Here is an 18,073-nt window from a genome sequence, read left to right as displayed (position 1 = left end):
CCTGTGTCTTTAAAAAGTAACAATAAGGAAATGGGATTAGATTGTGTATAATGTGTCATATTATGCTCTATATGATATATGTAGTATATGTCAAATATCATATATGTAACCTGCATTATGTATGTGATATACATCATATACTTTAATGATATAAATACATGTCTGTATCATTATATAAAAGTATATCACATCCCTTTTAATAACTCCAGCGTATTAAGGATGAATCCCTAGACATGAAATTCGTGGAACAGAATTTTTGCATTAAAAAAATTCATACTCGGCCGGGCGCGGTGGCTCAAGCCTGTAATCCCAGCACTTTGGGAGGCCTAGGCGGGTGGATCACGAGGTCAAGAGATCGAGACCATCCTGGTCAACACGGTGAAACCCCGTCTCTACTAAAAATACAAAAAATTAGCTGGGCATGGTGGTGCATGCCTGTAATCCCAGCGACTCAGGAGGCTGGGGCAGGAGAATTGCCTGAACCCAGGAGGCGGAGGTTGCGGTGAGCCGAGATCGCGCCATTGCACTCCAGCCTGGGTAACAAGAGCGAAACTCTGTCTCAAAAAAAAAAAAAAAAATCATACTCATTATTACACTGCTTTTCAGATAGGCTACAGTAGTTGATGCCCCAACCCTGTAGCCTATGAGAATTTCTCTCTTCATTGATGATAAGGATGAATTATGAGTTAGGCAGTCTGCTGGGTGTTTTACATGGATTCTCTCTCTTAATCCTCTGAACAACTCTTTGAAGTAGATCCTGCTGTTTGTTCCCATTTTCAGAAGACTAAACAAAGATTCAAAGAAGTAGCTCACCCCAAACACAGGCCCCTTATGTGGAATTCAAACCTACTACCAAAACATCTTGGAGGCAGTTTCCAAAAATCGCCTATAATTTTCTCCTTAAGACCTTTTGTTGGTGGGGTAGAGGGGTAGTCTTGCTCTGTTACCCAGGCTGGAGTGCAATGGCGAGATCTTGGCTCACTGCAACCTCCACCTCCCGGATTCGAGCGATTCTCCTGCCTCAGCCTCCCAAGTAGCTGGAATTGGCAGTCATGTGCCATCATGCCCAACTAATTTTGTATTTTTAGTAGAGACAGGGTTTCACCATGTTAGTCAGGCTGGTCTTGAACTCCTGACCTCAGGTGATCCACCCTCCTCAGCCTCCCAAAGTGCTGGGATTATAGGCTTGAGCCACCATACCCAATAGAGATGGGGTCTCATGTTGCCCAGGCTGGTCTCGAACTCCTGACCTCAGGTGATCCACCTGCCTCGGCCTTCCAAAGTGCTATGATTACAGGCATGAGCCACCGCACCTGGATTCCACTTCCTTTATATATAGTCCTTACATTTCCACAGTTCACTTTCCTAATCTCAAGAAACTTTTATCTAACTACTCTGCCACACAAAGTAAAATTCTTTAAAAGGGATTGTAAACTATCACCTTTTCTTTCTTTTGGTGATTCCAAAGGGAAAGAGGTTAAAATATAAAGGCAGTGTAATTTTATACTAGTCTTAATCCCAAATAATTTTTAAGGGAAGAATTTGAAAATCTGGGGTACAGGTATGGATTGCATCTATTCCTGTTACCTACTCCAAATAACCACAAAGCTACTCCAGACTTTGGAGACAGAGTTCTTTGGAACCAGTGCCAGGTCCAGTAGGCTCCTCTACTTTCCACCAGGCAGTGTTTCCCTGCAGCTCTGGGGCTGGCTCAGGGGCAATGGGGTTGGTGTTCATCGTTGTCTGAGCCCAGAGCCACCCAGAGTGATGCTTCCTGTCATTCCTCAAGTTCAGAGTAGCTGAGTTAGTTAAACACTTTCTAAGTACTGATCTTACAGAATATATATACTTTGTGTGATTGATCTTAAGTTTGCTGCATAGCATCTGGTCCATTGTTTGGGGTTTTTATTTTTAATTTTGTTTAGAGAAAGGTTCTTGCCCTGTTGTCCAGGCTGCAATACGGTGACATGATCCTAACTCACTGTGACATCAAGCTCCTGGGCTTAAGTAATTGTTTGGATTTTTTTAATATATGTATAATTTTTAGAAGATATTTGCCTCAAATATATGAATTAAAACCAAGGATGTTCCGTTCATGGTCAGGTTGGATGGAGTTTGACAAAAAGGATTGTAAACTGTTTTTTTCTGCATCTAGTATCAAAATCATCTTAAGGAAGAAATTTTAAACTTTAAGGCAAACTAAAAACTTGTCCTTCTGCATCTAGGAATTTTTTTTCCTCATAAGTGACTTTGACCACCAGTACAATGATTTGAAATATATATGCGCCAAGTTAGTAAAATGCCATAAGAAACTGAGTATTATGTGGAAAGAAACTACCGAGTGGATTGCAAATTGTAAAACATACAAATATAAGTTATGCTCACAATTTTAAAATATATTTGTTCTTCAAAATGATAAAATTATAGGGATGGAGAACAAACAGCTCAGTGGTTGGCAGGGGTTTTGTGGAGGAATGAGGTGACTATAAAGAAAAAACACAGGTTTTTATGTTACATAAACGTAAATCTTTTTTCATGATAGTTATTCAGTGCTTTTTTTGAGCGTCTACCATATACCAAGCTATTGAAACAGTTCCTTGAGTTTGCAGACCAAGTGACCCTCTAGACTATACAGACCCTTCATGACGCAGACAGGGAAGGCAAAGTCAAAATAAGCCATGCCCCATCTGTGTAGTAATTCACCTTTGCTGATTCTGACAGATTTGGTCCCCTGTTTCAGCATCTCACATTCCCTTGTAAAAACATGTGCTCTGATTGTTTGCTTCAGTACTAGAGAACCCACTATGCATATAAGCAGTCTCAAGTGCAATGGCTAGAATTTTTAAGTGGTTTATTAGACCTCATTTCCCAAATTAAGTATTAGTGTTTTCAGTAGCTTATGATTTGTGTTACAATACTTCGGTGCTTCTGGAAGTTGATGAAAAATAGGTTGAGAAAACGAAATTGCATTCAAAGTAATACTACAAGTTGCTTGCCCAGCTTGTGGTAAAAGGGCAAGTGCTGATTTTATAAGGACTAGGTATTATTAAGAGTGACAAAGTGACAGCTATGTGCATTGGGCTTCTGAGAGTATCTCTTACTGATTTCTGCAAACAATGGTTTATTAATTTAAAGCAGAAAAGAAGTGATTCACATATAAACTGAGCAGGTAGGGGATTCTGAAAGACTTCAATAAAACTCAATCTTTTAAAAATATATATTAAATAAAAATTAAAAAATAAATATATATATTATACAATTTTAAAGAATCCTGATTATGATAATTATTGGAGCACAAATAATAAATTTTAGTCCAAGTCAATCTCATAGCTGCTTTTATTATTATATCCCTTGAATCTTAACTAGTTTGGTGGCTTCCTGTTAAGGAAACAGGCAGGTATTTCTCCTACTGTAGAAATTCAAGTTAGTTGGTTACAATCTAAACCAGATTATTTGAGTGCATATAAGTTGGCTGTTTGGATGACTGTGAACCACATATTCCTAAGCGAGCTGTTTTGTGATGGTGTCTTTAAATGACAGATTGAGAGGTCACCCCATAATGACACACATAAATCCACCTAAACAAATGTGGAATGAGGATGAAAGCACCAGGTGCTACTGATTTAACTAAAGTGATGTAAAGCAGTAATCACCTCGGCAGGATGGTCAGTCTAGATGCTAACAGGCACAAAGCCCATCATATCACGACAAATGATATTTTAACTACCTTGAAGTCGCAGTCCTCCATGTGGTCTAAGTTTCTTGGTAATCTCACTGCTGACTTTTTGGTGGCTCTCCTTTCTTGAATCTCTTTATCCATGTGTCCAGACACACATGATATTATTTACGTGTTTTACTAAGAGTTTGAAGTGCTTACTAAGCCGCTGACCCAAAAAAGAAGAGCTGTCTCTCAAAACTATAAGCAGTGTGGTCCTTCTACTCTCAGCTCTCCCCTACCTTAGCATTGCACAGAACAGAAAAAAATGCCTGTTTACTGACAGTAAGGCACCAAAAAAAAAAAAAAAAAAGGCTGGGCACGGCGGCTCACACCTGTAATCCCAGCACGTTGGGAGGCTGAGGCTGGCAGATCATGAGGTCAAGAGATCGAGACCATCCTGGCCATCATGGTGAAACCCCGTTTCTACTAAAATTACAAAAATTAGCTGAGCGTGTTGGCACGCACCTGTAGTCCCAGCTACTCGGGAGGCTGAGGCAGGAGAATTGCTTGAACCCAGGAGGCGAAGGTTGCAGTGAGCCGAGATCGCGCCACGCCTTCTAGCCTAGCACCTGGCAACGGAGCGAGACTCGGTCTCAAAAAAAAAAAAAAAAAAAAAAAGTCAGCATGGTGGAAGGTGACATTCTTCTCACAGCCATTGAAAACACACTTTAGAGCAAGTCAGCAGAATTTTTGTCCTTGTGCTTCTGCAGACAGATCTGGGACAGGTTTATCAGACTCAATAAAGGAGGAATGGGCTAAGCACCTCTCTGTAAGGCATACTGAAGGGTCTGTTTTACTATGAGAGTCTCTTCCTCTAGACTGTATAGTTGATAGAAAATTGGCCAAAGGGACAAAACATTTGTTCCCAGTGGCCACTATCAGAAGTACATTTCCACTGGAAAATTCACTTCATAGTTGAAAAGTTTTGCTCAGTGTTCAATGAGGCTCCCCTAAACCCTAATCAGAATTTTACCACATTTTTTGTCATTATTGCAGTTTTCCATTATTATTTATCCACAGATCTCTTCTTCCTACCAGTTTGCACTGGTTGAACTGCCCTTGTGACCAAGAAGAGAATTTTTCCTCAAAGAGAGCCTTTGAGCTTTTTGTTTGTTTCTCAGACTAGTGTTTGACTTGTTTTCTGTTATCACAGTAGCCTGGCATTCTAGCCGTAGTGTGTAATACGCAGAAAGAGATTGCTCTCTGCCATGGATATTCTCTTTTCAGACTTCTCTGCAGAATCAAAAATCATCTTGTAGGCAGTGATATTTGGTGGCTGGGTTTTTTAATTAGTGTTTCTTAATTAAAGTCTGTTCTTTGAAGTTAAGTGAAAACAGGATGATAAACTATTTTCAGGGCTACACTAAGAAGTATTAACACTAAGAATGGACTTCAGGGTTTTCCCAAACTGAGGTCTAGGGCTGTTCTATCTACTCTCAGTTTCATCTGGCAAATTAACCTTTCAAATTTGGGAAGATTTGAAAGAGTTTGACCTATAAGTGATGATATGTTATCTAAAAGCTGATGAATATTGAGTATGCACCCTATCAAGAATCATGAGACCTGGCTTACAGTCTATCCCCTGCCTAGTTCAGGGGCTAACAGAATCTTGACAGATATCTGATTCAGCCCCCTTGTTTTACAGCAATTACTACTAACCTATGATTAGAAAATGTTCAGTGCCAGAAATCTAACAATTGATTCTTTGTTTTAAAATGCTACACTTGGCCAGGCACGGTGGCTCATGCCCGTAATCCCAGGACTTCGGGAACCCAAGGTGGGCAGATCACTTGAGGTCAGGAGTTCAAGACCAACCTGGCCAACATGGTGAAACCCCATCTCTACTAAAAGTACGAAAATTAACCAGGGCATGGTGGCATAGTCCCATCTACTCGGGAGGCTGAGACAGGAGAATCACTTGAACCCAGAAGGCGGAGGTTGCCGTGAGCTGAGATCGCACTACTGCACTCCAGCCTGGGCAACAGAGCAAGACTGTGTCTCAAAAAAATAAATAAATAAAATGCTACACTCTTGGTGCACTGGGTCCACACAAGGCATAGATATCTAGAGAGCCTATATCGTGAATGTGAGCACTGCTTAGAGACCTTACAGGTCAGGTAATCCTCGTAGAGAACATTTGAGCTCGGTTTGGTGTCAACATCTTTGTCCCTGGCCCTACTGGTTGTAGAAGTCAGTGTGATACAAAGATATCAGTAATAAATTGAAAATAACTATAGCTAAATGGCTGAGATTAATCATTTACTTCCCCAACACTTTTGGTTAATATACATTTAACCTTTTAATGTACATTTAACCAAAAGTTAAATGTGTTGGTACAGCTGTAGGAAAGAGTCTCAGGAGTATCTGAAGCTGCAAGGGAAAGAGAGCACCTCTCTTCACTTTAGCCTTGAAAGGCCCTGAGGAGGAGGAGGTAAGATTTTTTAAGAGTTACTTGAATGACAGAACGAAAGGCAGGCAAACTTGGTGACTAACTGAGAGCACATTCTGGGAATATGGCATCGCTTGCGACAGTATTCGCTGGGTCGGTGGTATTCATTCCACATACCTCTAAGAGCCTTCTCTGAGACAGTCCAAAGGGATATATATTCTGCCTCTTCATACACAGAACTTAGACTACAGTGGGGAGGACCTAGAGGGCCTAATTGGAAAGAGGGTGTTCACCTTAACGCAGACAGAGAGAAGGGATAGGGTGAGGAATAGGAACCAATACAGAAGACACTGAGGCAGAGCCAGTGTGGTGCTCAGCTCCATTCTGTGTAGGTTTTGCCTCCTTAGTTTATGTAACTTTATAATTAGACCTGATTCGTCACGGAGAAGGGAACCTGGTGACCTGAAGGCAGGAAATTATGTGAACAGGTGTTTGACAGTGGCAGCGAACAGTACATGGGAAGGAGGAGGGAGGGAGGGGAAGGAGACATAGCAGAGTAGGAAGTGGGCGGAGGCGTGAGCAAGGTCTGCAGCAGCCGTGAACGATGACACCTCAGAACAGCTGCAGATTTCATGTGCGTGATGAAAGACTGTGATACACTGAAGATGAGCCCAGACTGTCTTACTTGGAAGGTTAGGATAGAATGACACTGTCTGGAGTCATGGAATACCTTGTCACTGAGCAGTCTGTCTGTTCCATATTTAGTTTAGACCCAGGTGGAGGAGGATCAGCGTGAGATGAATGACAAAGCAAGTGGATGCTTAGACCTTATGACCTTTCAAGGCTTCTGCACATTTAGAATGAAATGATTCTGTGGTAAATTGAGTAGAAAAGGTCAGGAAGGGCCGGGCGTAGTGGCTCACACCTGTAATCCCAGCACTTTGGGAGGCCGAGCCAGGCAGATCACCTAAGGTCAGGAGTTTGAGACCAGCCTGACCAATATGGTGCAACTGCATCTCTACTAAAAAATTCAAAAATTAGTTGAGCGTGGTGGCAGGCGCCTGTAGTCCCAGCTACCCGGGAGGCAGAGGCAGGAGAATCACTTGAACCCAGGGGATGGAGGTTGCAGTGAGCTGAGATCACACCACTGCACTCCTGTCTGGGCAACAGAGTGAGACTCGGTCTCAAAAAAAAAGATTGAACTGTGATCTGGTAGCAGAGAAGTTAAAAAAAAAAAAAAGAAAAAGAAAAGGTCAGTAAGGGACAGGTCAGCTGCATGTGTCACAGAGGTGCATAAACTTAACCCAAGGAGCCTGGCCTTTTCCTTCTGTGTCCAGCCTATTTCCCCACCCTTCTTTTGGTTATTGGTGAGCTGCAATATTCAGTCTCTGACCCTCGCTCCCCACAGACTCCTGTCTCTCTGTCCGTCCTAGGCCTTCTGTTACTTTCTTTGTGCCCTTGATGCCTTGCACTCCATGTATTCACTTCCAAGTCCATGAACAGATCACCCCCAGCCAGCCTCTATACACAAACCTGTGTTCCACCTGTGCTCTGGCCCTATGGGCTTCCCACCTACTGCTGACCACTGCTGTTTGTTCCTCCAGCTGGCTGAGCTGCTCCCTGTTAATGTCCTGTTTATTGACTCACAGCACAACCAAACCTTTGTTTCCTAAAGATGATGATCATGGGAGGGTCCATCCTTTCAGATATACGCATGAGTTGATCAGAGCAGGGGCTCTGGGTACATCTCTCAGTGCCCTAAAGATCATGCTTCAGTCATCCCTTTACAGCCCTGAATGCTCTGAGCTTCGCCAAGTCTAACTGACCCTAACTAATACAGTTCCTTGGGTTCAAATGACATGCATTGTGTATATTTTACCGGGTTGGTTTTTACAAATGTATTTAAAAATTAAAGGAGATCCTAGTATAATAAACATCCTATATTATTATAAAGTCAGGAATTAGGCCTTGACCACATCTCTTCAAAATTCACACTGCAGTGCACCCTGTAGCTCAGTGAATGCTTATAACAATGATAGTGGAGATGATATGTGTATTTTGCTCTTCCAATGCTTCTCAGTTGTAGGGATGAGGCGGCTTTTTCTCCTCTTGGGTTTATACAGCACCGTGCACACAGTAGGAACCCATGAAATATTAATATAGTTGTGTCCAGGGTCTGCCAAGCTGCTGTATTTATCCACTTTTTTACATATATTGATAATTTACCACCAGATCTGTGAAAAATATATCTGCTTATATGGCTTTTTACTTTCCTTAGAATAATTTGAAATTTGAAGTTAATAGAACACAGTTTTGTATTCATTCAGCAAGTATTTATTGAATGTCTACTCTGTCAAGTGCTAGGGACCCACAGAAATAATCAGACACAGTTTCCATTTCCCAGGAGTACATGGTCAGCTAGCATAGGGAATAAACTCATCAGTGTATAAACACCCATGCTGTCATAGAATGACCAGTGAGTTAGAGACATTCAAACGTTCTGTGGCATCACATAGAAGTAGCAACTGGGCCAGACACAGTGGCTCACACCTGTAATCCCAACACTTTGGGAGGCCAGGGTGGGTTGGGTCACCCGAGGTCAAGAGTTTGAGACCAGCCTGACCAACATGATGAAACCACATCTCTACTAAAAATGCAAAAATTAGCCAGGTGTGGTGGTACACTCCTGTAATCCCAGCTACTCAGGAGGCTGAGGCAGGAGAATTGACTGAACCCGGGAGGTGGAGGTTACAGTGAGCAGAGATCTCATCATTGTACTCCAGCCTGGGCAACAAGAGCGTTTCCATCTCCCAGAGGTAAATAAAAAAAGCAAAAATAGCAACTAGTGGTTGGATCAGGAAAGACTCTGAGAAAGGGCTCTCTGACCTGGCTCTTTGAGAACGAGGATGAATTTTCCAGATGAAGGAGCTAGGGGCAGGACCTTCTGTGTAGAGCGAGAAAGAACACTGTGTGTGGGGGGATGGCGTGGTGCTGAAGGGGATAGAAAACAGAGCCACAGGAACGCACGTTGAGTGCTTAGGCTGCACAGTGGAGAGCGCCCTCCCTGCCCAGGGAGTTGGACATTCATCCCACCACAAGACCCCATGAAGAATTCCTCATCAAACCTGTGTTTACAGAACAATGGAGGAGGAGAGCTGAAGGAAGGGGCCTGCACCTGCCAGGCCCTGGTCTAGACTGCAGGGATGAGCAGGGAGCCATGCTGTCAGGGAGCCTTCACTGGAGTTGAGGGGAGTGAGAATGTTTAACATTTTAAAAAAGAGATTTTGTATATCAAATGTTGAGAGATGAAAAATAAGGCAGGAGCCGGAAGTATAATCTTTAATTTCAGGAAAGTCCACCTGTCATTGAGAAGCTACTGCTTGAGTAAAGACCTGTAAAAGACGAGAGGGGGAGCAAGCTGGGTTCTGGGAGGAGATTGTTCCAGGCAGAGGGCACAGCAAGTGCAGAGCACTGAAGCAGTGGCATAGGGGCAGAGTGAGGAGGCTGCTGTGCCTGCCACAGGAAGTAGCAGGAAGTGACCTGAAGGGTCACAGTCATAGCAGGACCTTGTCAGCCAGTGTGAAGGCTGTGGCTTTTACTCTGCGGGAAGTTAAGTTTTGTACCAGGGGACATTTAAAACCTGCCTTAGGGTTTAAGCAGCTGATCCTGTCTGCCCTGTGAAGAGGAGACTTGTAGGGGTTAAGTTGGAGGCAGAGAGGCCAGGCTGGGGTCACTGCAGCAGTGCACGCCAGTAGAGGATGGTGGCTGGTGCCAGCGGGTGTAAAAGAGAGAGAAAGGGGTCAAAAATGACACCACAGATTTCCATCTGCACAGTTGGAAACACAGAATAAATGCTTGGAGACAGAAGACTACCCGGGAATGAGTTAAGAGCTGAGTTTGGCCACGTTAGATTCAAGAGGCCGATTAGCCAAACAAATATGTCCCTTAGGCCATAGGATGTATTCTGGAGCTCAAAGGAGAGATTCAGGCTGGAAATAAAAATGTGCGAGCTGATGACAGTCTCAAGAGCCTTGAGATTGAACTAGATCACCGAGAGGGAGGAAAAGATCTGAAGACAGGCCCACAGAGTTCCGGAATTGGGGAAGAGCTACGAGAAGCCTGGAAAGGAGTGGCCAGTGATGGGGGAGGAACAGGAGGGCACATTGTCCTGAGAACAAAGGGAGAAGGGAGCCATAAGCTGGGCGGGTTGCTGCCTAGAGGTCTGGTAAAAGGACAACAGAGGTTGATTACTGTGTCTAGCACAGGGGATCTTTGGCAAGCCCACAGGAGCAGTATCAGTGGAGTAGCACGGATGAAAGCCCTGCTAGAAGTGATTGAGCCTTCAGATGGTAACATTTAATTTATGAAAACTAGATGGGATAGAGGAAAAGCCAACCACCACAGTAGGAGGGCACCAGAAAAGTCCAGAAGGTTCTGTGTTTTATAGGACACATGACTCCAGTTTGAGCAAGTTGTTTAAAAAAGGACTGTAGGCTGGGCATGGTGGCTCATGTCTATAATCCCAGCACTTTGAGAGCCCAAAGTGAGAGGATTGCTTGGGACCAGCCTGGGCCACATAGCAAGAACCATCTCTACAAAAAATATGAAAATTAGCCAGGTGTGCTGGCATGCCGGTGGTTTCATCTACTCGGGAGGCTGAGGATTGCTTGAGCCTGGGAGGCAGAGGCTGTGGTGAGCCAAGATTGCACAACTTGCACTCCAGCCTGGGCGACAGAGCAAGAAAGACTCTGTCTCAAAAAAAAAAAAAAAAAAAATGTTGGCAGGGGGAGAACTATGCCAGATTGGAAACCAGCTTGGACAAACCATCTATAAAAGACATTTTGGGATCTATAGAGAAATTTTATTAAATGAGGTGAAAATTCACCCAAATGGAAACTGGGGGTTGTTGACTTTATGGGAAAAAAAGTATGTAAAAAATTCTAGGCTGGGCTCAGTGGCTCACGCTTATAATCCCAACACTTTGGGAGGCCAGGGCAGGTGGATCACCTGAGGTCAAGAGTTCAAGACCAGCCTGGCTAACGTGGTGAAACCCGATCTCTACTAAAAATACAAAAATTAGCCTGGCGTGGTATCAGGCGCCTGTAATCCCAGCTACTCAGGAGGCTGAGGCGGGATAATCGCTTGAACTCAGCAGGCGGAGGTTGCAGTGAGCCGAGATTATGCCGATGCACTCCAGCCTGGGCGACAGTGAGACTCCATCTCAAAAAAAAATTATACGAAGATATTTAACAATGGTAATCTCTGAAAAGTGGGAACATAATTTTTTTCATTTTGCTTTACTATATTCACCAGTTTTCTATAATGCAGTTAATTGCTGGGATGATGCTTCCAAGTGAATGAAGGAGATGCTTTCTAGGGTGTGAGTTCATCTTAAAGCAAGGAGCAAGGACATTTCCACAACAGTGGAGGGAAGGCAGAAAACTAGAGTGAGAAGGTCTAGGACTGGTTTGAAGTAGAACATTTCTTGGGTCTCCAACAGCTGAGCAGTATGTCTAACAGGAGGAAAGCAATCACCCCAAATTCCACAAGTCCAAATGGACTGAAGAAGTGGGTGCTTTGCACGAATTGCATGTGAGTTTCTGAAGCTGGAGCTTAGGGCTGCCTGATTTTTGAGGGAATGGCAAACTGTTCAGGGGCATAGCTAGTAGAAAGAGGATGAGCCTGGAGTCCGCACTGACTGCTGTCTGCTGTATCCCGTCTCCTCCCCAGCATTGGCCATGGGTCTCTGTGTCGCCATGATCGCCTTTGTCCGCCTGCCGAGCCTCAAGGTCTCCTGCCTGCTTCTCTCAGGGCTTCTAATCTATGATGTCTTTTGGGTAAGTGTTTGTCCTTGGAGCCCCTCCCCTCCTTTGTGTTGAATTAAAGCATTCACTCCTGAAAACTATTAAGTAGAAGTATCCAGCCAGGCATGATGGCTCACGCCTGTAATCCCAACACTTTGGGAGGCCGAGGTGGGCGGATCACCAGAGATCGGGAGTTCGAGACCAGCCTGACGAACATGGAGAAGCCCGCTTCTCTACTAAAAATACAAAATTAGCCGTGCATGGTGGCACATGCCTGTAATCCCAGCTACTCGAGAGGCTGAGGCAGGAGAATCACTTGAACCTGCCATTGCACTCCAGCCTGGGCAACAAGAGTAAAACTCCGTCTCAAAAAAAAAAAAGCATTCATAGTCAGTCTTGAGAGGTTGTTCAGTAGGTGGTGTGTGTGTGACTCCGAGGATAGAGGAGGTAACCTGCTGACAAGGCTGGCTGCAGTGAGGACCACCCTGTCAAGGGAGTAATCTCTGGGTGTGGAGAGTGCAGACATTAGCAAGTACACAGGAAGAGCAAGATTTTCTTTCTCCTCCAGTCATACAAAGCATTGCAGTCAGGGCATTCTGAGATGCTGCTCTTAAGAGCAAGGAGGGCTCATGCTGAAAGCAGGTTGCTTCCAGCTCCCTCTGTTAAATACCTGCCTCTCTCCAACTCGGCAGGTATTTTTCTCAGCCTACATCTTCAATAGCAACGTCATGGTGAAGGTGGCCACTCAGCCGGCTGACAATCCCCTTGACGTTCTATCCCGGAAGCTCCACCTGGGGCCCAATGTTGGGCGTGATGTTCCTCGCCTGTCTCTGCCTGGAAAACTGGTCTTCCCAAGGTAGGACCTCAGGCTATGAAGGATCACACTGCTTTCCTGTGCCTATCTGTTCCCCGCCTTGGTCAGTCTCTTTTGTCATCAGCATTCTAATCCCACCCTAGGGTCCTTATCTCCATGCAGCAGAAGAGGAAATGAGGATGAGATTCTTGGCTTACCAAGGATGATCACTAAGTGATCCAGGCGCTGCCTTTTATTATTAATTTCCACAAACAGCCATGCCTTACTGCTGTTTCCACTGTTTAAAGTTGGCTGGAGGGAGGAGAATCTTGATCCTTTTTACTTGAAAGATATTTGTAAAATAGGTTCTAATGGTAGAATTATACAGCTCCTGGTAATATGATCTTGGCAAAATGAATGTGCTGCTTTAATCTTCCATCTGTAATAGTAGCCAGGTGCTTATTTGAAGTCTCGGCAGTAAATGTGTCACAAATCATTGCTTGACATTTCTAGAGGAAGCAGCACATAAGCAGGGCACTTCCAAGGTGCTCTCCTGAAACACCGGGGCCCAGTGGAGACCTCTAGTGCCAGTACTGTCACAGCTTTTTATCTCTAAACTCTTCAAAACTGTGTTCAATCAGAAGAGATTTCCATCTACCATGCAGATAAGTTCTTTGACTCCTTTAAAAAGCTCACAGACTTTGCACAAAAGGAACAGAAAGTGTTGCAGAGTGTGACATCGCTAACCTGTGAAACTGCATTCCAGCTCCACCGGCAGCCACTTCTCCATGTTGGGCATTGGAGACATTGTGATGCCTGGTCTCCTGCTCTGTTTTGTCCTTCGCTATGACAACTACAAAAAACAAGCCAGTGGGGACTCCTGTGGTGCCCCTGGGCCTGCCAACATCTCCGGGCGCATGCAGAAGGTCTCCTACTTTCACTGCACCCTCATCGGATACTTCGTAGGTAAGGGAACCAGAGAGACTGCAGATGAACCTCTCTCTGGCTGTCCTTCAACCCTTGGGATTCAGTCAGGTCTTCTAGCTGCAGATACTGGATGGAAGGAGAGCAGGAATCCTGGGTGCTGTAACAGACAACCTGGCCCGTGAGATAAATGTTCTGTGTACTGGATAGGCCAGTTGCCTCTCCAACAGTGTGTCTGAAGAACCTTGTAGGAAAACACGGTCAGTCCTCACAGCCAAGGACACACAGCACACAGTACAGTGGATGAGTCCGTGCTTAAATCTTCCCCTTGAGTGTAATAACTGTTGTATTTATTTCCTACTTGATTCAACAGGTATTACATCCATTAGTTCTACGTTTCTGGCACTCTGACCTAGACTAAGCTTTCTAGCCAGCTCACATCTAGGCAGAGAGGAGACAGTTGTAATTGGTCTGGGAAATAGTCACCTGCCTGCACGTGCAGTCGTTCCTGCAGAGTGAGTGGAAAGGAACACCTCTTGCACTTGCTGCGGCCTGCTCAACCCCAGCACAGTCCGCGTCCCACAGCACTTCATACATATGGGTTCATTTCAGTCCACAAACTCAGAGGGGCAAGGCCAGTAGTGGTGTCCCTGTTAGACAGATGAGCAGGCTGAGGCCCGCAGAGGTGGAAGGCCTGAACCGTGCTTATGTTAGCCATTGTGGAACTTGAACCCAGGTTTTCTGCCTCCCAAGGTGCAGCATCACAGGAGACAGAGGCACACTGTCCGGCCCTCCAGAGGGGCGGAGGTGGGGTTTGAACCCAGGAACCTGAGCAAGGAGTGAGACTTGGGTCAATCATGGGTCCCTGGAGTTGGAGGTGTTCCTTAAAGCCGTGCTGATCCACATTTCTTCAACTGCCTCAGCTGGGCATTTCAAACCCAGCCAGAGAATGGACTATAGCACATTGGGTCTGTACAGTCGCAGGACTTTGCCAAACATCAGCCAGGTGACACGGGTTCTCTCTCCTGTCTCACGGATGCCCCTCTCTCCTCACAGGCCTGCTCACTGCTACTGTGGCGTCTCGCATTCACCGAGCCGCCCAGCCCGCCCTTCTCTATTTGGTGCCATTTACCTTATTGCCACTCCTCACGATGGCCTACTTAAAGGTAAGAGTAGCGGTTTAAGCCTGTGAAAGCAGTGCCTTGGATTGGCCTTGCCGCCTGGGTTTGTGCTCTCCTGGCTGAGGTGGCTCTGCTTACGCCCAAGTGAGCTTTTGATCTTGGCTAGTGTGTGTGCTACCTTGACGCTGGCAGACGCTTACAGATTCACGCAGCCACTGACAGAAAACGCTAATGAGCTAGGCCACTACACCACCTGGTCAAGGGTTAATTAACTAAAAGCCCCAAACCCAGCTGTGGGAACTTCCTGCTTCTGTTAAGAGCAGTGCCGTCCTGCCACCTAACAGCTTAACACTATGTTAAAGTTGGGGAATAATTAAGAGTGAATAGTGTTGGGACAGCGTATAATAAAACCAGAGTCAGAGAGCCCATTATTCCCAGGTATCTATTCTCAGCCCCGTTTTACAGATGACGAAGCAGATACTTGCCCAGATCACCTGACTCACTGCCTCTAGAGAGTTGGTAAAACCCCTTCCTTGCTCAAGGAGCCTGAAAGCATCCGTACTAGGGAGTCCTAAAAATGATGGCTTACTTTTCAGTGGGTAAGATTTAAATGCTCTTTGATTTCCCACAGAAGCAATCTGATCTCAGACCAAGCATCAGAAAGGGGGCAGGGCGCACATACTGGCTCACGCCTGTAACCCCAGCACTTTGCGAGGCTGAGGCAGGCGGGTCTCGAGTTCAAAACCAGCCTGGCTAACATGGTGAAACCCCGTCTCTACTAAAAATACAGAAATGAGCTGGGCTTGGTGAGTGAGTGCCTGTCATCCCAGCTACTCAGGAAGCTGACGCAGGAGAATCACTTGAACTCAGGAGTCCAAGGATGCAGTGAGCTGAGATCTTACCACTGTACTCCAGCCTAGGTGACGGAGCGAGACCCTATCTCAAAAAAAGAACCAGAAAAGGGCCAAGCTCAGTGGCTCACGCCTGTAATCCTAGCACTTTGGGAGGTCAAGGCAGGAGAAGTGCTTGAGCCCAGGAGTTTGAGACCAGCCTGGCCAACATAGGAAGACCTTGTACTGTATCTGGAAAAAAAAAAAAAAAAAAAAAAAAAGTTTTTAAAAAGAATCCTAGCCGTGTGTGCCTCGTGTTTAAATCCGTAACTGAGAAAGTCCCTTGTTTCCCAGGGCGACCTCCGGCGGATGTGGTCTGAGCCATTCCACTCCAAGTCCAGCAGCTCCCGATTCCTGGAAGTATGATGGATCATGTAGAAAGTGACCAGATGGCCATCATAGTCCTTTTCTCTCAACTTGTGGTTTTGTTTCCTCTAAGAGCTGGCCTGGTACTCAGAAACGTACCTGTTTAAGGAACTGCCGTGTGACTGGATTTGGCATTTAAAGGGAGCTTGTTTGCAGGAGAGAGGTGCTGGAGCACTGTTTGGCTCCTTCTCTTCCTGCGGATGCAGAGGTGGGGCCCCTTCCAGAGGGACAGGCCTCTCCCCAGCGCTCCTTCCTCCCTCGTTTTTAGGATCTGCACCAGACTGTTACCTTGTGGGGGAGATGGAGATTTGACTGTTTAAAAACTAAAAACAGCGAGGAGTCTTTTTAGAACTTTTGAACACTAAAAGGATGAAAAAAATTAGCAAACCGAAGTTTCTTCAGTGAACCCTCGAGAACTTTGGGACCAGTTTCCTGTGGGGGACTCAGTTTCAGAGAACCGAGACAGAAGCTCTTCTGTCGTTATATTCTTCTTTCCTTTTTTTGGATTTATTAAATATTTTCTGTGGTGTGAAGTGACTTATTAAATCCACAGACATTGAGTGACTTCTTACAACATCCACATAAGAATTTGTTGTAATGAGTTCATGTCCACCCAGACGTTGTGTTGGCAGTGAACAAGGGCACGGTTTTTATACATACGTACATATATATATATCAACACACACATAGATATATATGAATAAACGAGAATTAAATCCTGCTACGATCACGCTGTGTAGCTGACAGGGGCTTGCTGTGGTTTTGAGCATGTCGAGCAGTTTACTGTGGCTTCCTTGTATATGGATCAGCTGCTGTCCCTCCCTTCACGACTGACCCCACAGTTACAAACCAGTATAGCATTTGTGCTGATAGACTCATGGACTTTAGGAGCCCTTACTTGGTTTTGATCAGTGTAGCAAATTAGGGATGAAGAGTTCAAACCTTTTGGTCCTTTTTTTCTGTTCCTAGGCTTCTTCCTCGCAGGGTGTTTCGTAGTTTCTTCTCGAGCCAATGCATGTATTATAGCAGCAGGTGTCTTTGTGCTTTCTCATCATAATGTACTACTTGTAAATACATTTTTCTATTTTCTATTTTTTTGTATTTTTTTTGACATTTTGTTTCATTGGTGTGCTGTATATTTTCCATGCCCTCACTCCTTTAAGAAAAAAAAAGGAAAACAATCCTGTCCTTGCTGTTGTGATTATAGTCTTGGTTTACCTGTGGTGACAACCGGGTGTGGGGACAAATGTCAAATTCCCCTGTGAGATGGGCCCTAAATTCCAGGAACTGGGGAAAGAACAAGCTGCTCTGTCCTGAGGACCGGACCTGTGCTGTGGTCTGCTGTGAGCCCAGAGTTCTGGTAGGAACTAGCATCATGGCTGCTGGCCTTTACCTGAGCAGCCCTGCCTGGTAAGCAGGTGTCCATTGTTCAGAGGCAGAGAGCCTGCAGTTGGCATGAGGATGCCCGACCACAAAGGCGGGAGAAGGTCCCTGCCTCAGTGGCTGCCTCCGTCTTGACCTATGTAATGAACTGGTGTGCTGTGTTGTTGAAGTCACTGTGGATTGAGCTCACAGGGGTCGCCCAATGTGGCATTAACAGTCTGAAGCAAACAGGGTGTTGGATTCCTCTGTTGTCTTCAAGTCCTGCTGAGGCATTTCTGGGGTTTTAATAAATGACTCCTTTGTAACCTTTGTCACATCATCTTCACTTTGGTCGTTGGTACCAAACGGCTCCCAGCTATCTCCTTCCTGTTCTGGAAGACTAATGGGAAGACCCTATCTGGCCCCAGACCTGGTCACCTGCAGCTCTGGCCCAGTCATAGATGATACTCAAAGAACTGAAGCTTCTGCTGTCCACAGAACTCAAAACTGCCTCTGCATTTGGTGAAGACTAAAAATCCACTCGTGGACTCACTCTCCTTCCTTCTCAGCCCTCAAGGATACAAATGGCTAAACAGACCCGGGGGTAGGGAGGGGCTCCAGAATGGCTTGGATTAAGGGCAAGTGCCAGTGATGGGTAGAAATAACGTTATTCCTAACGCCTGTAATCCCAGCACTTTGGGAGGCC

The 18,073-nt window shown here is 45.2% G+C and overlaps 1 protein-coding gene across 3 annotated transcripts in view; it reads left to right on the top strand.

Annotated features, from left to right (window-relative positions):
• SPPL3 (signal peptide peptidase like 3) overlaps window positions 1-17,693 on the top strand; it is a 155,080-nt gene extending 137,387 nt beyond the window's left edge. For 2 of the 3 annotated variants that reach the window (XM_032241989.1, XM_032241997.1), the window contains exons 7-11: window positions 11,838-11,944; window positions 12,604-12,767; window positions 13,471-13,670; window positions 14,685-14,794; window positions 15,934-17,096. In XM_032241989.1, the coding sequence (XP_032097880.1) occupies window positions 11,838-11,944; window positions 12,604-12,767; window positions 13,471-13,670; window positions 14,685-14,794; window positions 15,934-16,005 (653 nt within the window). In that variant the 3' untranslated portion in view covers window positions 16,006-17,096. Of the gene's footprint in view, window positions 1-11,837; window positions 11,945-12,603; window positions 12,768-13,470; window positions 13,671-14,684; window positions 14,795-15,933 lie in introns of all 3 variants that reach the window. The other variant, XM_032241980.1, reaches the window with a different exon arrangement.
• Window positions 17,694-18,073: the final 380 nt, after the last annotated feature.

The sequence above is a fragment of the Sapajus apella genome, unplaced genomic scaffold (genome assembly GCF_009761245.1).
Source record: "Sapajus apella isolate SASKATOON/1434 unplaced genomic scaffold, GSC_monkey_1.0 scaffold2, whole genome shotgun sequence".
Classification (NCBI taxonomy): Eukaryota; Metazoa; Chordata; class Mammalia; order Primates; family Cebidae; genus Sapajus; species Sapajus apella.
The sequence above is the reverse complement of the archived record's forward strand: the minus strand, read 5'-3'. Positions and strand labels throughout refer to the sequence as shown.